At 48.9% G+C, this 17,932-nt stretch overlaps 1 protein-coding gene across 2 annotated transcripts in view; it reads right to left on the minus strand.

Annotated features, from left to right (window-relative positions):
- ADCY9 (adenylate cyclase 9) overlaps positions 1–17,926 on the minus strand; it is a 60,759-nt gene extending 42,833 nt beyond the window's left edge. For both annotated transcript variants that reach the window (XM_021411506.1, XM_021411505.1), the window contains exon 1: positions 16,118–17,926. In XM_021411506.1, coding sequence (XP_021267181.1) covers positions 16,118–17,810 — 1,693 coding nt within the window. In that variant the 5' untranslated portion in view covers positions 17,811–17,926. The remainder of the gene's footprint in view (positions 1–16,117) is intronic.

The following is a 17,932-nucleotide window of genomic DNA, read 5'->3' on the forward strand; positions in this document are numbered from 1 at the left end:
AATGAGCGCATGGCATTGCTGGGGGAATACAAGAATGAAGCTTTTTCTTAAGCTATCGTTGCAGGATAAGAATTACCTACACGCAACCTGTAAAACCTGTTGGTATTAAAGCTTTCAAATCACGCGTACTGAGCTAACGCTGCTGCAGACAGAGGTACAAATTACTCACAGAGATGAAGCGGTGCCTCCTGCACGGGGAGCACGCCGGCGCTGGGAGCTCTGCGCTCAGGGCAGCATCTATTCACTGCTCGTGCCAGAACAGCAGCACGCCCTGCTTTGTTATCCATCATCCTGCCTCCTTAGCGCTTGCTCTAACAATACGCTAGCCTGGTATTTTAGAAAGGAAGTGCTATCGTGATAAACTCACTCTGACAATGATACAAGATATTAAGCCATACTCAGAGGCAATGGACAGAGACACAGCCATGGAGCCATCAGCATGAGCAAGTCACGTTTGTACTACACGCAGCATTCTCCCACTCACACATCTGGAGGATGCTCACTGCTACAGACAAACAAATCTCATTTGTCTGGCAAGAGGAAGAATAGAGATGAGCACCATGCAAGTACCTGCAAAGACCTCACCATACAATACCCACTGTAATGCCATAATGCAATGGAAGCACAGCAATGATAGCAGGGTAGCAAAGTCCTAGGCTGCAGCAAGCAAGGATAAGCCCAAATGCAGCAGCTGTGGACACAGAAACAATGGAAAAAGTCTGCTTACCCGTGGAAGGCCACAGGTAGGCAGGGATCTCCAGCAAGATCCCCTCACCTCCACTGCCAAACCTTACATGAGGTCTGGGAAGAGGTGGATCCTTGCTCCACCCCTTCCAGTCATTCAGATACATTGCGTGCACCTGAGCTCCCCTGGGCTGGCCCTGCCTTCCCACCAGGTGCTCCATCACTGCTTCAAGCCCTGACTTAGCATTTCCACTACACCTAACCTTCCAGAATAACATTTCTAATGAATTTCTGATTACTGCAATAAGACGTAAAATGGGATACCCCATGTACCACAGCTATCCACGTGAGTTTGAAAGTTCCTTTTCCATGCAGCCACATGCACTGAAGTGCACAAGTAGTTCAAAACATTGAAAACAAGCAGCCTGCGAAAGTGATTAAATTAGGAGAAAAAGAGTACCATAACTGAGGGGGATGATCTGTACCTCTGCTACATCTATCTTCTTTAAATAAAGTTCATTTCACAGGGATAGAGGGCTTTTTCTTTTTAATGCTTGAAGAGCATTACAGAGAATGTTCTTGATTTTCATTAAGGCTTTCAGGCATTAGCATTATTATGTAATTATATAAAGTGCATTATCCATTATAATTGTATGTATCGTAGATTGTATTATCTATAGTATTGCACTTCATACATCAATATATATTAATGTTAGCTACATTTAGACATTAATGTATATTTATATGTGAGTTAGAAACTAACATATTAGAAGTCAGCTAGAAACTAACATATAAGATAAGAATCCACTAAATACATTATTTATATTAGGATAATACCAAAAAACACCATCCTGACCACAGGTGTGGCAAGCCCTTATTGCTGAATGTACAGCAGGTTTCCCTGTATGCCTTTGAGCAATGACTAAGAGGACCCTGGAGCAGCTTTCCCTCTGATCCTGCTGTGGGTGCTGAGCTCAGCAGGGCATGGAGAGGCTCCCACAGCTCTGGCACCTTCCTCTTCTGCACAGCAACTCAGGACCAAACTTCTGCATTTCAAAAATCCATCTTTTACAAGCTGGAAAAGCTGAAATTTAGCAAGAAGGCCTCTCACACTGTTCCCTTCTACAGAACTTTCAGCCAACAATTTTTTACCTATAAAATGAACTTTCCAGAGCAGACTTAGCCATGACCATCACTGGAATCCGACAAGTGTTACCTGTGACCAGGATAACCGTTCAACAGAGGGACACCTCCCCATAACATCACTTCTAAAATGAAGCATGCTAAGCATGAAGTTCAAATGTCAGGTTGGCTCCACCTGGGCCAGACTTCAGCTGCAAGCAGTGCAACTGCTACATGGCCACAGCACCACCAGGGACCCACGCGGAGGCACAGCCCGTGTCCATCGCCTAGTTCATGTCCCCCCTGCATCCCGTGACACCCCCACCCGCTGGCACACCAGCCATCACACTATGGCCACCTTCAGCCCACAAAATGGCGGAGCAGGTGCAAGCTCTGCGCTAGGCCCACAGCAGGTGGCAAGGTCCTCCAGGTGCAAAATCCTGACCCTGCAGAGCACGAGCACCAAAGACCTGCTTTCAAAGAGCCAGGAGAGCCAAGCCGGGGCCTAGTGGGATGCCCAAGACCAGCAATACCAGCTCCCAGCACAGGGCAGGCAGCCCAGCCCCCAGAGGGCAACAGACCCCACAGCCCCACTCCAGGCCCTCCACTGACTCAACGCTGCCATCTGAGGAACCATCTTCCTTCCTGGGATCAGCCAGCCAGCCAGCCCCATGCCCAACACAGGGCAGGGACATGCTTGCAGGGCCAACCAGCTCCTCATTCGCTCCCTAGGCCTCAGGGCTGCATGCCCAGCGCTGGCACAGCAGATGGCAGCCATCCTGGGCTTCCCAAAATATCAACGCAGCTGCTCAGAACGCTGCCCTCGGACAGGCCACGGTGCCTACCAGCAGGGCTCGAGAAATATTTTTACAATTAAGACATTACACACAGTGACCACTATTTATACTTCAATATGTCAGCCTTAAATATTTACTTTTCCACTCACTCAGTTTGCATTATATGCCAACAGATCGCTTTCTTGCATCATTTAAAGAGCTTATGTGTACTTAAAATTCTCTCAGCAATAAGGCAATCGCCTTACTGTAAAACAACTCAAAGTAAACGATGAGGTAAAAAATCTTTGCTACTTCTTATCTAAAATAGATTTCTACTGCAAAGATGAAACTTTTTTTTTTTTAAATAATAGACTTGTTTGCTCCCTTCCCCATGATAAAGTAAGAGAGTATTTAAAGAAACCAGAACTATTTTGAACTTTCAACCTCTGCCTGGGCCTTACAGCGCTGCACAGTGCCCACCCATGAGCTGGCTTGCATCCCACCCCACTGCCCTACAGCCCTGGAGAGGATGACCCTGGTTAGGGCAAGGAAATGTTTGTACTTCTAACCATACCACATCCCAGGGCTGTACTGGCAGTTACTGGACATTCTTCCCAGAAAGCACCCTGCTTTGCAGCCATATTTCAACACAAAATTGTTTCCTTTTGCAGTCCCAGAGCTGGCAGCCATTGTGGGTGCAGGCACAGCCTTGAGGCCCTGGCAGATGATGGGGATGCCCACTGCCATTCCTGCTCTTCCTTTCCCATTCCTCGCTTACTGCAAAGTGCAGAAGAGATGCTCCAGGCTGGGTATCCCACTACTTCCTTTTTGTTATGCTTACTGTAGATCTCCTCAGTCTAGAAGGGAAACAAATCTGCTAGGCTGGAAAAGGTCTCTGGGTGCCTCTGAACAAAACGGAACCAGGCTCCTTCCCAAAAAGGAACAGTTATCCTCACTGCTTCTTCTGCCATTGAGAATCACATCTTTAAATTTTCCTGCTATTAAAACCAGCTAAAGTAGATTTTAGAGAATGAAGAACCTTGAGATCCATTGCCAATCCACCAAAATGCAGATTGTACAGTGCTCCAGATCATCTTCCACATAAAATCAAAAGGATCACCATGACCCTTTCCAATCAAACTTCCAGCTCTTTCCTCAGGTCTCCCATCCTGAAGCATGGAGTAACTGTGGCACTGCAAGACTCTGCAGACTCTGCTGCACAGCTTCCATTCCCCTTTCAGCTGCCTGCTCCCATTACCTCACTCGCTCCTCCAGCCACCCCAGGCACTGCACTGGCCCTTTCTGTGCCTTCCATCTCCAGCCTCAGAGCGGAAACCTGGAAGGAAAGGCTGGAAGGAAAGGAAGAGGCACGGGGAAAGTGAAGATGCTGGAGGCAGGCAAGGAAATAGTTTCTAAGATTTTATTAAAGCTAAAACACTTTTTCCAACTGGCAATCAGAAAGCAGAAGTAATCCCCCAATCCTAACCTACATAGAGAGAGGAGGCCAAAATCCAGGCAGCCATGTGAGCACCACCTGCATCCCATCAACAGCACAAAGCTCACACACCTGCATCTCACCCATGGTGCCCACTGTCTCTGGAACAAATAGCACAAGTTCTGCAAGGAGGCAAGCTTCAAGCAGCACCTCTGGTCACGAAGCATTTGTTAGAAGAATCCGCCTCTTGCATGCATGCATTTTCCCTTTTGTTTCCTTAATTTAACCTGAAAAGAAGTTACATTAATGAGAGGAGAGGGGGCAAAGGAGAAAAAAACCAACCAAAGAGTGCAAGTGAGCAGCAGCAACTGCTAGACAATGCCCAAGGAGTCAGGGCTGCAACACACCCAGCACAGCTTGCTTTCCAGTGAAACAGCACCAGTGAAGTGAGCAAAATGCAATTAGAGTTAACTTTTTCCTCCCAAGCGAGTTAGAAACTTGGGTGTTCACAACCTGCAGGTAGACCCAAGTGCAGTAGGGGCAGAGCTCCCACAGATTCACAACTGAAGCGTCAGGGACAGCCTAGGTAAGTTCAGGACTTGAAACATTTTCTATTGCACTGAACTGTCACAAGGGCAACAGAGCTTACAATAGAAATTTAAATAATTAGATGCAGCACTGCTACATTAGAGATGGAACAAAACCAAAGACCCAAGTTCCAAATTCAAAAATATGCATACTGAGGAAACTGCATGCAAACACACACTGCAGCCTCTAAGTATGAAATGTGCCCTTGTGTAACTTCATGAGAAAATTGAAGAGAACCAAAAACTAATCAAGTGGTTTTTTTAAGCTATTTTTATTTATTTCCCTGCAATGAAAGAATGGCCAACATGACAGTAACTCAGGTAACTGATGTTCAGCCTCACAGCTGAAAGGCATTACATCTAACCTATGGCCAGCAAAATCCTTAAGCTCGTCAACCCTGGAGAACACTCTCCTACACACAGTTTCCACCACTTGCCAACTTTGTCTCAATCAAGTTTATTCTCTTACTCTACGCTTTGAGCACTTACATACTTATCTGCTTATCAATAAGCAAGCCTATACCAGATAAGAATAAAATAAAAATGAGAAGAGAAAATATTTGAGAACATTCCTCAACACCAACATTGGCATAAGGTCAGAGAGGACTGCTTTCCCTGCTCCTGGGTTTCAGGGCTTTGCACACAAAGCACCTCCACTTTTATCACGTCACTAACAAAAACCTATGACATTGAGGACTAACCAAGAACCCCCCCCAAAGCAGTCTTGGTTGGCTGCGTGCAGATGTCAGCTCCCAGCTCCTCCCCATCCCATCACCCCCTATCACCTATGGCACAGAGCTCCTCACTCCTCCGCATCCCATCCCCAAAGATAAAATCTAACGGGTAATTACTGATACAAAAGAAAATTTAGGAATAACTATTTCCCCTTCGAAGCTTCCGGCCCGTTAAAATATTTTGCTGCTATAATGCCTACGGGGCTTATCTTCAGTTGCAGGAGAACAAAGCAAACAAACAGTGAGCATTTATCTAAACAAACTGCAATATTTTCAGAGAAGCTGCCAGGGTGCTATGGGGCCTTGTGAAGTATGTGAGAAATTGGTTGAAAGTAATAGTGCTCTTACTTCTATAGCAAGAAACAATTATAATGCTAACATCCAAAAATCCTGCCTTCTCCATGTCACAACGTATCTCCCATCAGCAAAGGGCGCTGAGATGCTGTTAGGGCTCACACCACTGAGTCCCTTCCCAACCCCCTGGCTGTTTATGCTTTTCAATTATTAGCAAAAAATAGTAAAGAACACGAAAGAACATAAAAAGAGGGAAATAAACTACAGCAGTCCCATCAGATCGGCTGCAATAAGTTGTAAATAAAAGTACACAGTCATTTTCAGTAGGAGGGAACTGCTGGGTTTGTTTACAAAGGAGCCTGGTGCTCCTCCAAGGTCCACGTTCCAGCCTGAAAATAACTCCTTCCAACAGCTGTCAGGTGGGGGGGAGGTGAAAGACTGGAGCGGGGTCCTTCCCCAGAGCACACAGTGAGCAGCAGCTCCCTGGGAAAACTCCTCCCAAATGCAATGCCAAAGCCAGGCAGGGGGTAACAGGGCACCCAGAAGGGCACTGCTCCCAGGAGGGCCCCCAGCACCTGGACACAGCAGGAGCAGCAGCAACCCCACACTGAGCAGAACCTGTATCCAAAACAGCTAAACACAAGCTGGGTAAATGGACTGACCCAATCCATCCCTCCACGCACGGGGCAAGCAGAGGCTATGCCAAGTTTTAAAGGTCTCAGAATGTACCTTGGGGAGAGGCTGCTGAAAGAGCAGCAGAAAGCATCTCGGCTGTGCTGCTGCCGTTTGCTCTTTCTGTCCCCAGCATCCAAAACGCTCAGTTCTGTTCCAGGAAATGTCGTGAATCGCCCCAAACGCAGCAGAAAATGTTAGGCCATTAAAGAATCACTTCCTTCCTCCCAAATAAATGTCACTTAAAAGCCCTCTCCTTTCCAGAACTGCTGTAACGCTGCAGTAGGAGGGATAAATCATTATCTGTTTTGTATTAAAGGAAAAAAAAAAGTGCTGGAAAACAGCACTGACAGCAACTTCTCCCTTCCAGAGGTGGAACACTGGGTTCCCACCGTGAGCGCAGAGCTGAGTGCCAAGCAGAGTGCTGCGGAAAAAGCTGGACATCGCTGCGACCACAGCAAGGGGCAGGCAGAACAGGGCACAGCACACAGCCCGCTGCCTGCACAGCTCCCGGCCAGGCCCCGAGCTCCTGCCTGGCACGTGGTCTCCTCTGCCCCAAATGCATTTGGGATGGGGGCTGATGGGATTTGAACCTGCTGTGAGAGCTGCAGTGCAGAACGCACGGCAGGAATTGCAGTTTGGGCATGTGGCATTTCACTGTGACGCTTTTGGGTTACGTCTGGCCAGCCTCCCATCAACAAGTGGCACAGCAATGGACCGGGGCACTGAAGCAAAGTGCTGCGGCAGCTTTATCGGAGCAGGCAGGAGCTGCACAGAGCACAACCAACCCCTGGCTGCAGTCACAGCTGGGGTTCAATGAGAGCTGGCATCCCTCCGCAGGCAGATTATTGAGCGGGCACATCAGAGACTAACCCACTGCAACGGAGAGCTGGCAGCTGTTTTCCAGGGCTGGGCTGCAAAGCTGCAGATGGTGAAGGAAGCATGCAGAGCCTCCAGACAGCTCCCAAAGCAAGCCTGTGCCCCAGTCCCATCGGGGCATCTCCTCCCATTCCCAGCAGCAACCCACTGCACAGCAGTCCTCCCAGGTCAAGCACTCTGCTTCTGCAGCTAATTTGTATCCCCAGACCAGAGAAAGGAGGGAATATTACAGTAACATTTCATCCTCTGTTTGTTATGGTTCAGCTATAAAAGTATCCACATTATATATACATTGAGACATTTATTTCAAGCTTTCTTGAAAGAAAGGGGGCTGGAAGGGTTTTTCTTCAATATACACAGTGCAGTAAAGATCACCACCCCCTCTCCCAATAAGGAGAGCAGCGCAGAGAGAGAATTACCAGATCCCTTTCTGCAAAGGGGTCAGAAACAACGCGCCACCAGCAAAACCCAGCACAGCATGGCCTCTGCTGCAGCCCCAGCTCACTCAAACTTACAGCTCTACCTTCTGCATAGCTGTGTATAGCTGATATTCATAGAATGGCTTGAGTCGGAAGCGACCCCCACGGCCACCTGGTCCCACTCCCATACATGAACAAGGACACCCCCAGCTCCATCAGTGCTCAGAGCCCACCCGGCCTGACCTTGGCTGTCTGCAGGGATGGGGCACCACTGCCTGTATCCTAACCTGAGAAACCTTACTTCTATATTTTAAAACAATTTCCAACTCTGCCACCTCTTGAAACCTCAGATATGGAGACATCTCCCATGACACTGACATTCTGAGCACAGGAGATCTCTACAAGGTCCCAACCAGGTCAGAAATTTCAAGGCATCATCTCCACAGACCTACACTGACAGCCAAACTCCGAGCTCAGCAGGGTGGAGGAGACCTAGCCATGAAGTTCAAAGGCTATTTGCTTAATCCAGGCTTTTCTTAAAGGAAATCTCAACAACAAAAAGCTTCTCTTCAAAAAAATAAAAATACCCACCTACCACAAAAAGGATGGCATTTGTACAGCCTTTTCTATCCCTCTGTTACAAAACAGACGAACAAAGAAAAACCAACCTTACTAACACACAGAACAGGGAATATATTGAAAAACCCCAAACAAAACATTGCTCGTGTTTTTCTTCAGAAGACAGACAGCTCCCAGGAAGCACACTGAAAATCCGACTGTGGAGGTGGACGACAGGGACAATGCTTATACCTGCAATGACATGCAGCAACATAAAACCTCACGGCAGGAGAAGAAAAGTGATTGGGGGCCAAGTTAACAGAGAAACTGAAACCAAAACTGGAGAGATTCCTGGCAAGCCAACGTACATATGCTAACATGTCCACGCGTTCATGTGAGGACCTAAGCTGAATGTTGCGTTTTGGTCATTGTTGCTCTTTCATGAAAAGAAGTAAAAAAGACGGATGCATTTTGCATCATCATTTCAACCGGCGGGATTTCAAGATGACACGTTCCTGTTTGCTTTGGTTTGGAGGCCACATGCAGCCTGTGGAATTAGACTTCAAGGTTTTCAGACAGTAAACTGCAGAAGGGAAGCCTCCCCTGCGTAACAAAATAGTTCTTCAGACAAGGATTTCCACCGTGACTTCTGGAAAGCGCTGTGGCTACGGGCACCCAAACCTCCTTACAGCCTTCGGAAGGACCCAGGAGCGAGGTTAGAATATTTTCACAAACACCAGGCTGCAAGGACAACTCTCGTGCAAGAAACACCCTTTGGAAGCGCACAGCAAAATGCCATCCATATATACGCCAGCAACAGCCCACAGCCTTTTCACATAACAAAGATTTTTGAACTCCTTTGGGAAAAGCTACCCTCAAATACCAAAGCGTGAGCAAAGCTTCCCGCAGAGGTAGGAGCACGTGACTTCAGCAGTGACTCGAGACCTTCTGTTCACAGCTCCGTACCCACGGCAGATTCCAGCACTGCGATGTTTCATAACCCAAGACGTACACGTTCGCTTCACATCCTCAGCAGAAAAATTCAATTAGCGATCGCTACGGGTTCCAGAAACAGGGGTGAGGCGTGGCGTGTGCTTCTCTTAAATGCTTTATTGGGATTATGAAACAACTATTAATACATTTTCTCATCCTCGTGCGGTATTTTTAAGAAAGCTCTCTGCTTTCCAGTGGGTGCCAAGCAGCAAGTAAAACATTAAATATTATTCATATGGTCTCATTAGTATCTTACATGTACGCACGCGATAAAATCTGTTTCATAACGTATCGCAGGAGTGACGTTAGTCCCAAGAAGAAGACTGAAAGCCAAACAAGTCAAAGCCTTTTACATAATGCTATTAAGTAAGAACCAAGTTTTAAAATCTGGAGATAGATGGGAAAGGCCACCAAAGTCCCAGGCCAAGGCCTGAGAGCTGCTAGCTGAATGTCCCTCGGCGAGGTCCCCCCTCCTGGAAGCTGTGGCCGCTCCTGCTGGTGCGGCCCAAGCACTGACTTCCTAGAAGCACTCCCCCTCCTGCTCAGCTCCTGTTGTCCAAACAGCGGAAATCCAGAGCTAACAGCACGCTTGGTCTCTCTGCAATCATGCCCTTGCAGCAGCATTTCCTCGTGACATCCTGTCCGTAACGCCAGCCATGGCACAGCGCTTCCAGGAGATCTACCTGTTTCACTCCCATCCAAGTCGGTCAGAGGATAGAGATGCCTCGTACCTCATGGGACAGAGCTCACGTGTCCATTAAACAGGAGTTTAAATAAATAACTGCAGGAACTGGACTCAGGAATAGCTATGTAAAAGCTATCAGGGAACTCTTTTGGAAACATACCTAATATGATACAGAGAAAAGCTGATTATATTTCACATCTTAGCTATAAGCATTAAACATCAACGCTGCACATTAAAATAACATAACATCCATTTCTGTTTGAAATATCCTTGTTTATCTAAGGAATGTAAATAATTAGGCATCCAATATCAGAAGTCTTCCTACATTTCCTATAGGTTAAATCAGCATTTCAAGGAATCTCTTGTTACAATCACTGACTTCTTCTTGCTTATTGTGCTGTTAAGCAGCCAACCAAACCATCACCATTCTTCCTTGTCAGACATACCAACAGTTGTAAATATCAATAGCATAATGGAAAGCAGTGGGGTAGCAAAGTCCCAGGGTGCAGCAAGGAAGGATAAGCCCAAATGCACCAGTTGCAGACACAGAAACAAAGGAAAGAAACTGCTTACCCATGGAAGGCCTCAGGTTAGTTGGGATCTCCATCGAGATCCCCTCACCTCCACTGCCAACCCTTACATGAGGGCTGGATCCTGGCTCCACCCCTTCTGGTCACTCAGATACATTGCATGCACCTGAGCTCCCCTGGGCTGGCCCTGCCTTCCCACCAGGTGCTCCATCACTGCTTCAAGCCCTGACTTAGCATTTCCACTACAGATGGTATTGATTATTAACTGGTTTTCCTTTCCTTCTCTCCTCCTTTTTTGGTTCTGCAAACATAAGATCCCATTACCACGCTATTGGACTTGACTGCCCTGCTAGTTCCTCTTCCCTGCTCCAATTTAGGGGATTTTTCTCATCAACAGTGCTATTTTGTGACCATAATGTGACCTCCAAATGTATCAAGCAAACTGAAGACAACAGCTTCAGTAGTGGTTGAAGACAACAGCTTCAGCAGGGCAACACAAGGAACAGGAAGCGCTGCTGCTGAAATAAAGCCTTGCAGCACATATTTATGAGTGTTGATATGGTTTGCAAAGAATTCCCACCTAAGTTACTGGAGCAAATACAAACCCAGAAGTTTTCAAGCAACTGTGAGGGGCACTCTGAACCCGAGGGATGCTAGCTGAAGGAAAGCATCGGGAACATCTTGGAACTGACAAACCTATCTCTCCCTGCAGCCATGTACCGGGAGATGGAGCACACTAAGCTAAAACATTTCTGGAAAGAAGGAAAGAGAAAATGCATTCAGCAACGCCAGCCTGGGTTGAAGGGCAGCACAGAGACTCTTGGCTCAGCAGCTCCACAGCAAGCAGCTGCACTTGTACAACCTGCACAGCTTTAAGGCAAGCTCCAACCCAGTCCTGCAGGGCCGTCCAACAGTAACACACAGGTAGGTAGAGTCCATTACAAGGCATTAATGCGGCAGCGGCGACGAGCTGGCTTCTTCACAACAGCAGCTCCCGCTGGAAGTTAAACATTTAAAGGTTGGGATTTTTTTTTTTTTCCTTCTTTTTGAAGGACAGGAGTGAGATCAAAAATCGTCTAAAAATAGCGGGGAATTTTCAAGTGTCAGCTGCAACGGAAGCAGGAGTCGCTGTCTCTCCTTACAGAGCCAGCAGGGATGGAGGCACTCGTGATTCGGGATCGAGAGTGAGACAGCCACACACTGCACAGCAGGGAAAACAGTTTTAATTCACTGAATTCACAGTCTACAGCAACTTGCAGTGCAATGAAATCCCAATGAAAGTGGTGCTTTGAAGTGGTGGAAAGAAGCTCCTACATCCTCCACCTGCCAGAGGGAAAAGCGAAGCACGTACTGTGAAATAACTGATTAAAAAAAAAGGAGTTTTAAACAATCTATTCAAATCATGCAACCGTCATGACAGGAGACGAACATAAATTATGTGTCTTTCACTGTGTTTTGTCTTTTCCATCAATCTTTCCCCCTGATAACCCACAATATGAAGGGTTTCGCTTAAAGAATAGAAAGTTCTCTTCCATCTGAATAGTCCCTCGCACACCTCTGAAGACTGAATGGAGTAAATAGAAGGGAGTTCAGACTTGCTAGCTGCAGGGCACCGGTCTGCATTTCAACAATGATATTTTGGGCAGCCAAAGAAAGAAACAGAGAAGAAAGCCTCTGCAGACACCATTACAGAGCCAGTCCCGTGCGAGGACTGGACTTACACATGGCTTTTCACTGCCTGCAGTAGGAAATCAGTGATCAGAACTCAGAGCCTCAACAGCCAACAGATGAGCCTCCCCAAAATAACAAACAAGCTGCAGGGTGAGTCCTCTCAGACAGAGGCACTGTTCTACTTGGTCTTGGTTAAAGTCAAGAGCCACCCAGCAAACCTCTGAACACTTTGAGAGATTCATCTTCCTGCATCTCTCCGCCTGGCATTAAAGCTGGTGAGCACTAATACACAAATAAAAGCAATCACGTTTACTTTCAGAAAAAGCTCCTTCATTATATCAGGCCACATTCTGGGGAAATTCAACCACCACTAGGTTGCCACTGGAAGCTCTTTTGTTTGTAAACACAAAACCTATCCTTACCAACCGAAGACCCAGACACGAACCAGGTTAAGCAAATTCATTCATGGCTTCTCTCTTTTCCTTTCACTATTACACTGTAAAATTACAGATCGCATCAAAATGTTAAATCAAAGTGGAACTTATTTTTTCCTGGCACGGCGCTTTCATGCAAATTACCTCTAGTTTCAACTATCCATCCCTGAGCGCTTTCCATTTATAAAATACAGAAGAGAAGTCAACCTGGGTATGATATTTTGTTTTCAGACTCACACTTGACAACGAGATCGTGAACTGGAGCAGGCTGCCCAGCGAGGCTGTGGATGCCCCCTCCCTGGAAGCATTCCAGGCCAGGCTGGATGGGGCTGTGAGCAACCCGGGCTGGAGGGAGGTGTCCCTGCCTGTAGCAGGGGGGTTGGAACTAGGTGATCTTAAAGGTCCCTTCCAACCCAAACCATTCTATGATTCTGTGATGATTCTACAAACTCCTGCCTCAATAACAGCAGTGAATAGCTCAGATGGTGTAAAAACGATAAGCTGGCTGCTCAGCAACACGTTCTTGAGACAGCCTGGGCAAGCAGGTGCCTAGCAGCCAACAGCCACCAGTTTTTGGGGGAACTTTGATGACAATGACTTGTACCAGGCTAATGCCACACATACACATGTTCCAAAAGAAACCATGGTTCTGTCGCTCTACGCTCTGTAAACAGAGCAAGCATTCTTCCCCAAGATGCTTACGTGTTTTGAGCACTCAAAACCAGACGCTGGTGACCCTGGTATTTCTGGGAATGCGGCTGGCTGGCTGGCAAACAGCGAGCGTGACCTCCTGAGCAACAAGAGGGAGAAATGCAAACAGACAAGAAGAAATGAGAACAACAAAGAGCACGACAACAACATTTCCATAAGCAGGACTTTTTATATCCTGAAAGGAGATCTCTGACTCCACGGAGGAGCCCAGAAGGGATACGTTAATGTCATCATCTCATGTATTATGTGACTCTTGCTTGATCTCTCATAGCCCTCAATAAATTTATTTGCTGGGAAGCTTAGCTAGAAAACAGAAAATGCAAACTGTCTCAAATGCCAGGGCAAAAGACACGAACTGGACTTCAGGGTTTACCTATAGAAAATATCACAGCAACGCTGCTCCCCTGTTTCCCCCCCACCTCCATGGGGATGAGGTGCTGTGTGGGCAGAAGGGCTTAGCAATCTCACAGCAAGAGCAGACAGAAATGGGAAAGCACTGCAAGGCCGTCAGTGGCTCCCTGTCCTTGCAGGGATGGTGGGTCGAGAAGCCCTGCTGCTTGCAATAAGGAGGCACGGAATCCTATCATTTATCAGCCAAAGGAAGAAAACATATTTCCATCCTAAAAGCTCCAGTGACCCTCAAAGCAACATGAGGAAAGAGACACTGAGTTATGTCCCAAACACAGGCAGAGCAGCAGGAGCACGACTCAGGGCACATCTCTGTCACCACTGTACCACATCCCCAAACCCGGGGCAGTGCTCACATGGGCACAAGCCCTGAGCCCTCAGCGCCCCATTCTGCTGAGGAAGAGCTGGCTTGGCAATGCTGGCTTAGGTTCAGCCAGCAGCAACGGCAGCACTGGCAATTAAGAGATAATTTGCCAGGCACACGACGTAAAAAATAGGATATCATTAAGATACCAAAGGTTGAAAGGAAGCTGAGAAGAGAAGTGCTGGTAGGGAAATAAAGCTTATGCCTGTTATCTCCGCAGCACTTTGATACTTGAAAAGAATAAGACACATGACATAATTAACAACCACAACAAACTTCCTCTGCTCTGTTCCTGCTATCAACTAGCGCTCAGGGAAAACAGCAAGGCAATGGAGCTGCCCAACCTGCACCAGCACGCCGCAGGGACAGCAGCCTCCTCGCAAGAAACCCAACCAAGAACACAAATCTGAGAAAGATCAAGAAAAAGCACTCCTGGAACGGGGTACCACTGCTCTACACGGTGCTCCCATGGTCTCCTAGAAAACATGGACAAATGCATACAAGTATTTCAGAGCAGTACCATCAGACTCCACGAGTCCATTCACGTCACTCTGATGAGTGACACTGAGCACAGTTATAAATTTAGCAAAAACACTTAATTTCACTTGCTGCCACAGCCCAGCGTTTCACTGCATCTAGCCATAAAGTCAGGTGGAAGGAGGAAAAGGAGCATTTAAACACCACAGGGCTGTTTCTCTACAACTCGTAGAGAAATCTGTTGCTGATGCTGTTGATTTTCACCAGAGAGGCAAAATTCAGCTGAGGCTAATGGAGAGATCACAGCTGATCCTTTTTTTTCCTCCAAAGTACGCTTCCACACGTATACATCGGCGTCAGCCGATTTCAAAGAACTCAACTCCGTTTGTATTTCCAGAAGCCAAACAGAAAGCTCAGCCCCAGGACGCACATCTGCTGCGGCTCTGTGGCTCCCAGCCACCAGCATTGGTGTGGATGTTTCTCCTTCCCATGAGCCTCATTTCAGCCCTGGTGCCGTATGCGCGCAGACAGCTCGCTCCCCAAAATAAGTCTTTGTGTCACATCCCAAGCAGCACCTGCTAGGCGAGCGCGCTGCCGGCGTTCTGCCCGTCCTCATTTGCTGACCTTTCTGCAGACACTTTGGCCTCGTCCCGTATTCACAGCCCCAAACCTCTCCTTCCCCCACCACAACGCTCTCCTGCAACTCCTTTGGTTCCTTCCACTCCATTTTCCACGCTTTCCCTATAGAAGCGAGTACATCTATAAACAGAACAAACAAACTCACGCTCCGTTTAAGGGCTTGCTACAGATTCCCTGCTAGTTTTCACTTTTCTATGACCGGGGACCAACATCCCCATGAGAGCAGCAGGCCCCCAGGGGCAGGCAGCTCTTTGCAGGGAGCCGGACCAGCGTGCACGGCTCTGTGCCGCCAGCTCTGCTGGGAGCCAGTGCAGGGCTTCACTGGAAAGCGAAGGCTCTGCAGAAAAGTGATTATCAACCGCTTATCCCATCCGTACGGGGAGCCAACTGATCCCCCAGCTTCTTGTCCAAATTGCAAATTTGCAGTTTCATTCGGAGCTGCAGACAGCACAGCATCTGCCAGCGCACTGAGCCACCCCAGTAACTTTTTCCAGCGTCACTCCGAACCGTAACAGCTCGCTATCAAACTGCCAAATTCACAGCGCTCGCTCCGTTCTGCGAATCCAGCTGTCAGCTTTCCCAAGTGCCTCCGCAGTCCCAACTCTTTCGGTGCCAAAAAAACTTTTCACAGATACACATAATTTCACCAAACACATATGCTCTATGTATGGCACATGAAGTCAATTAACAAGTTTGTTTACTGCATTAAAGGGTGACACAACAGCACAACAAAAACCTCTTGCAGACAGCAAGCGCGTTCACCTTCTCCTCCCTACGACGCTACACGCTCACGAGCAGTTTTAAGGAGTCTTGAAGTCAAAGAGTGCTTTGAGTACCCCCCAGAAAGAGGCGTGAGCTCTTTCACGCACATCCCCACGACGTCTTTCGCTGCGAAACTCCCCCGGCACTGCTGATCACCAGCACGCCGAGATACGTGCACAGCGCGTTCGATCTGCGAGTCAACAAGCACAAAGCACGCACTGGGGAAAATAGATTCCCTCGTAAAAGGAAAAATAAGCCCCGAGTACAAAACAACAGCACGTACCTTTTAACTGGTCAGCCACCACGCTCTGACCGACCCGCTCCGTCACCTTGCCATCCTCCATTTCGTAACGGTCGTCCAAATATTTCGCTGTAGCTTCCGAAATATGGACTTTCCCAGCCACCCCCAGCTGCTCCATCAGATTGGCCAAGTTGACGTCGTTGGACCACACGTCGAACTTGAACCTCCTCATTCCCAGGATGCCGCACAGCACCGTCCCGGTGTGGACGCCGACCCTCATGTTGACCATTTCTTTTTTCTCCTGGCAAAACTGCTCGATGGCTTTGATCATGCCCAAACCCATCTCGATGCAGCAGTAAGCGTGGTCCGCCCGCGGCTCCGGGCAGCCGGCCACGCAGTAGTAGCAGTCCCCCAGCGTGCTGATCTTCTCGCATTTAGTGTCCTCGCACAGGCGGTCGAAGCGCCCAAAGAGGTCGTTGAGGAGCCCCACCAGCGCGTGGGCAGATTTATTGGCGCTCATCTTCGTGAAGCCAACGATGTCCGCGAACAGGATGCTCACTTGCTCTATCTGCTGCATTTTGAAAGGGCGGAATATGATGGGGGTTTTCTGGATGGAGGGCTTCTTCTTCCTGTTCTTGGGGCTCGAGGTGGAATGACGTTTGACGGAGTTCTCGCTCTCATCATCGCCCTGTTTCATTAAGTCATCAGCTATTATTCTGGGCATAACAGAGTGAATCATCCTCTCTTTCAGGGCTTTTTCCACTTCCAAGTCTTTCCCATGCATGATGGACTGCCCCACCTTCAGGAACGTGCTTCTGGACCTGACTTCGGACATGATAAATAAATGAATGCCGATGGCGTGGATGCAGATGTGAAGGAAGGCTTTGCTCAACAGCTCCCAGTAAACCGCGCCGCCTCCGAGCGGCGTGAAGCAGTTCTCATCGCGGAAGCGATAACCAAAGGTCTCAAAGAGGACCGAGTACGACAGCCCCAGAAACAAGCTTAAATACAGGGGTAAGTGCATCACCGTGTAGAGCAACAGGAGCACTTCGACGCACATGGAGAAGCTGCCCACTTGCGACAGGCAGGTGTCGGCGGGAGCGGCCGGGGCCGTCCTGTTGGACGCGTCACCACTCCCCGAGAGGGGATCCAGCGCCTGGAACTGCGGGGCCAGCGTCAGAGCGAACACCAGGAGGGTGAGCGTCAGCGAAGTCCACACGTAACGGCGGGCGTAGGCCTTGGTGAACGTGAAGGCAAAGAAGGCCACGCACACCAAGAGGAAGCACAGGGCCGGCACCATGAACACCATCTGCTTCTCCCTCATGTGCACGCCGAAGTAGATGCCCCAGAGCAGGCAGGCCACGCCGATGTAGAAGAGGGCGTAGCGGAAGCGGCGCTGGGTCTGCGGGAAGCAGCGCTCCATGCACGCCTCCTCCAGGTTGGTGGAGTCGAACTTGGGGTCCCACCAGCGGGACGAGGCCCTCTCGAAGAGCTGCGGCAGTTTCTTCTGCCGGCGCAGGCCGGGCCCGCTGCCTCCGCCCGCCCGGCGGGTGCCCCCCGACTCCCCCGAGCTGCAGCTGGACGAGATGCTGTACTTGCAGCGCTTGGCCGAGGAGCAGCCCTGCTGCTGCCGGGGGTTGATCCTCACCGTCACGCTGTTGCTGTCCCCGCTGGAGTCGCAGCTCACCTCGGTGCTGTGGTGATGCAGCAGCTGCTGGTGCGGCGGGGAAGCCATGTTGTCGGTCCCTCCCGAAGAGCTCCTCCGCGTCGGATCCTTCGGGGCCGGGAGCGCGGACGGCCGCCGAGGCCGCCGCTCAGTTTGCCGCCCGGGGCAGCGCCGCGGGGCTCCGCCGCCGG

The sequence above is a fragment of the Numida meleagris genome, chromosome 13, assembly GCF_002078875.1.
Source record: "Numida meleagris isolate 19003 breed g44 Domestic line chromosome 13, NumMel1.0, whole genome shotgun sequence".
Lineage (NCBI taxonomy): Eukaryota > Metazoa > Chordata > Aves > Galliformes > Numididae > Numida > Numida meleagris.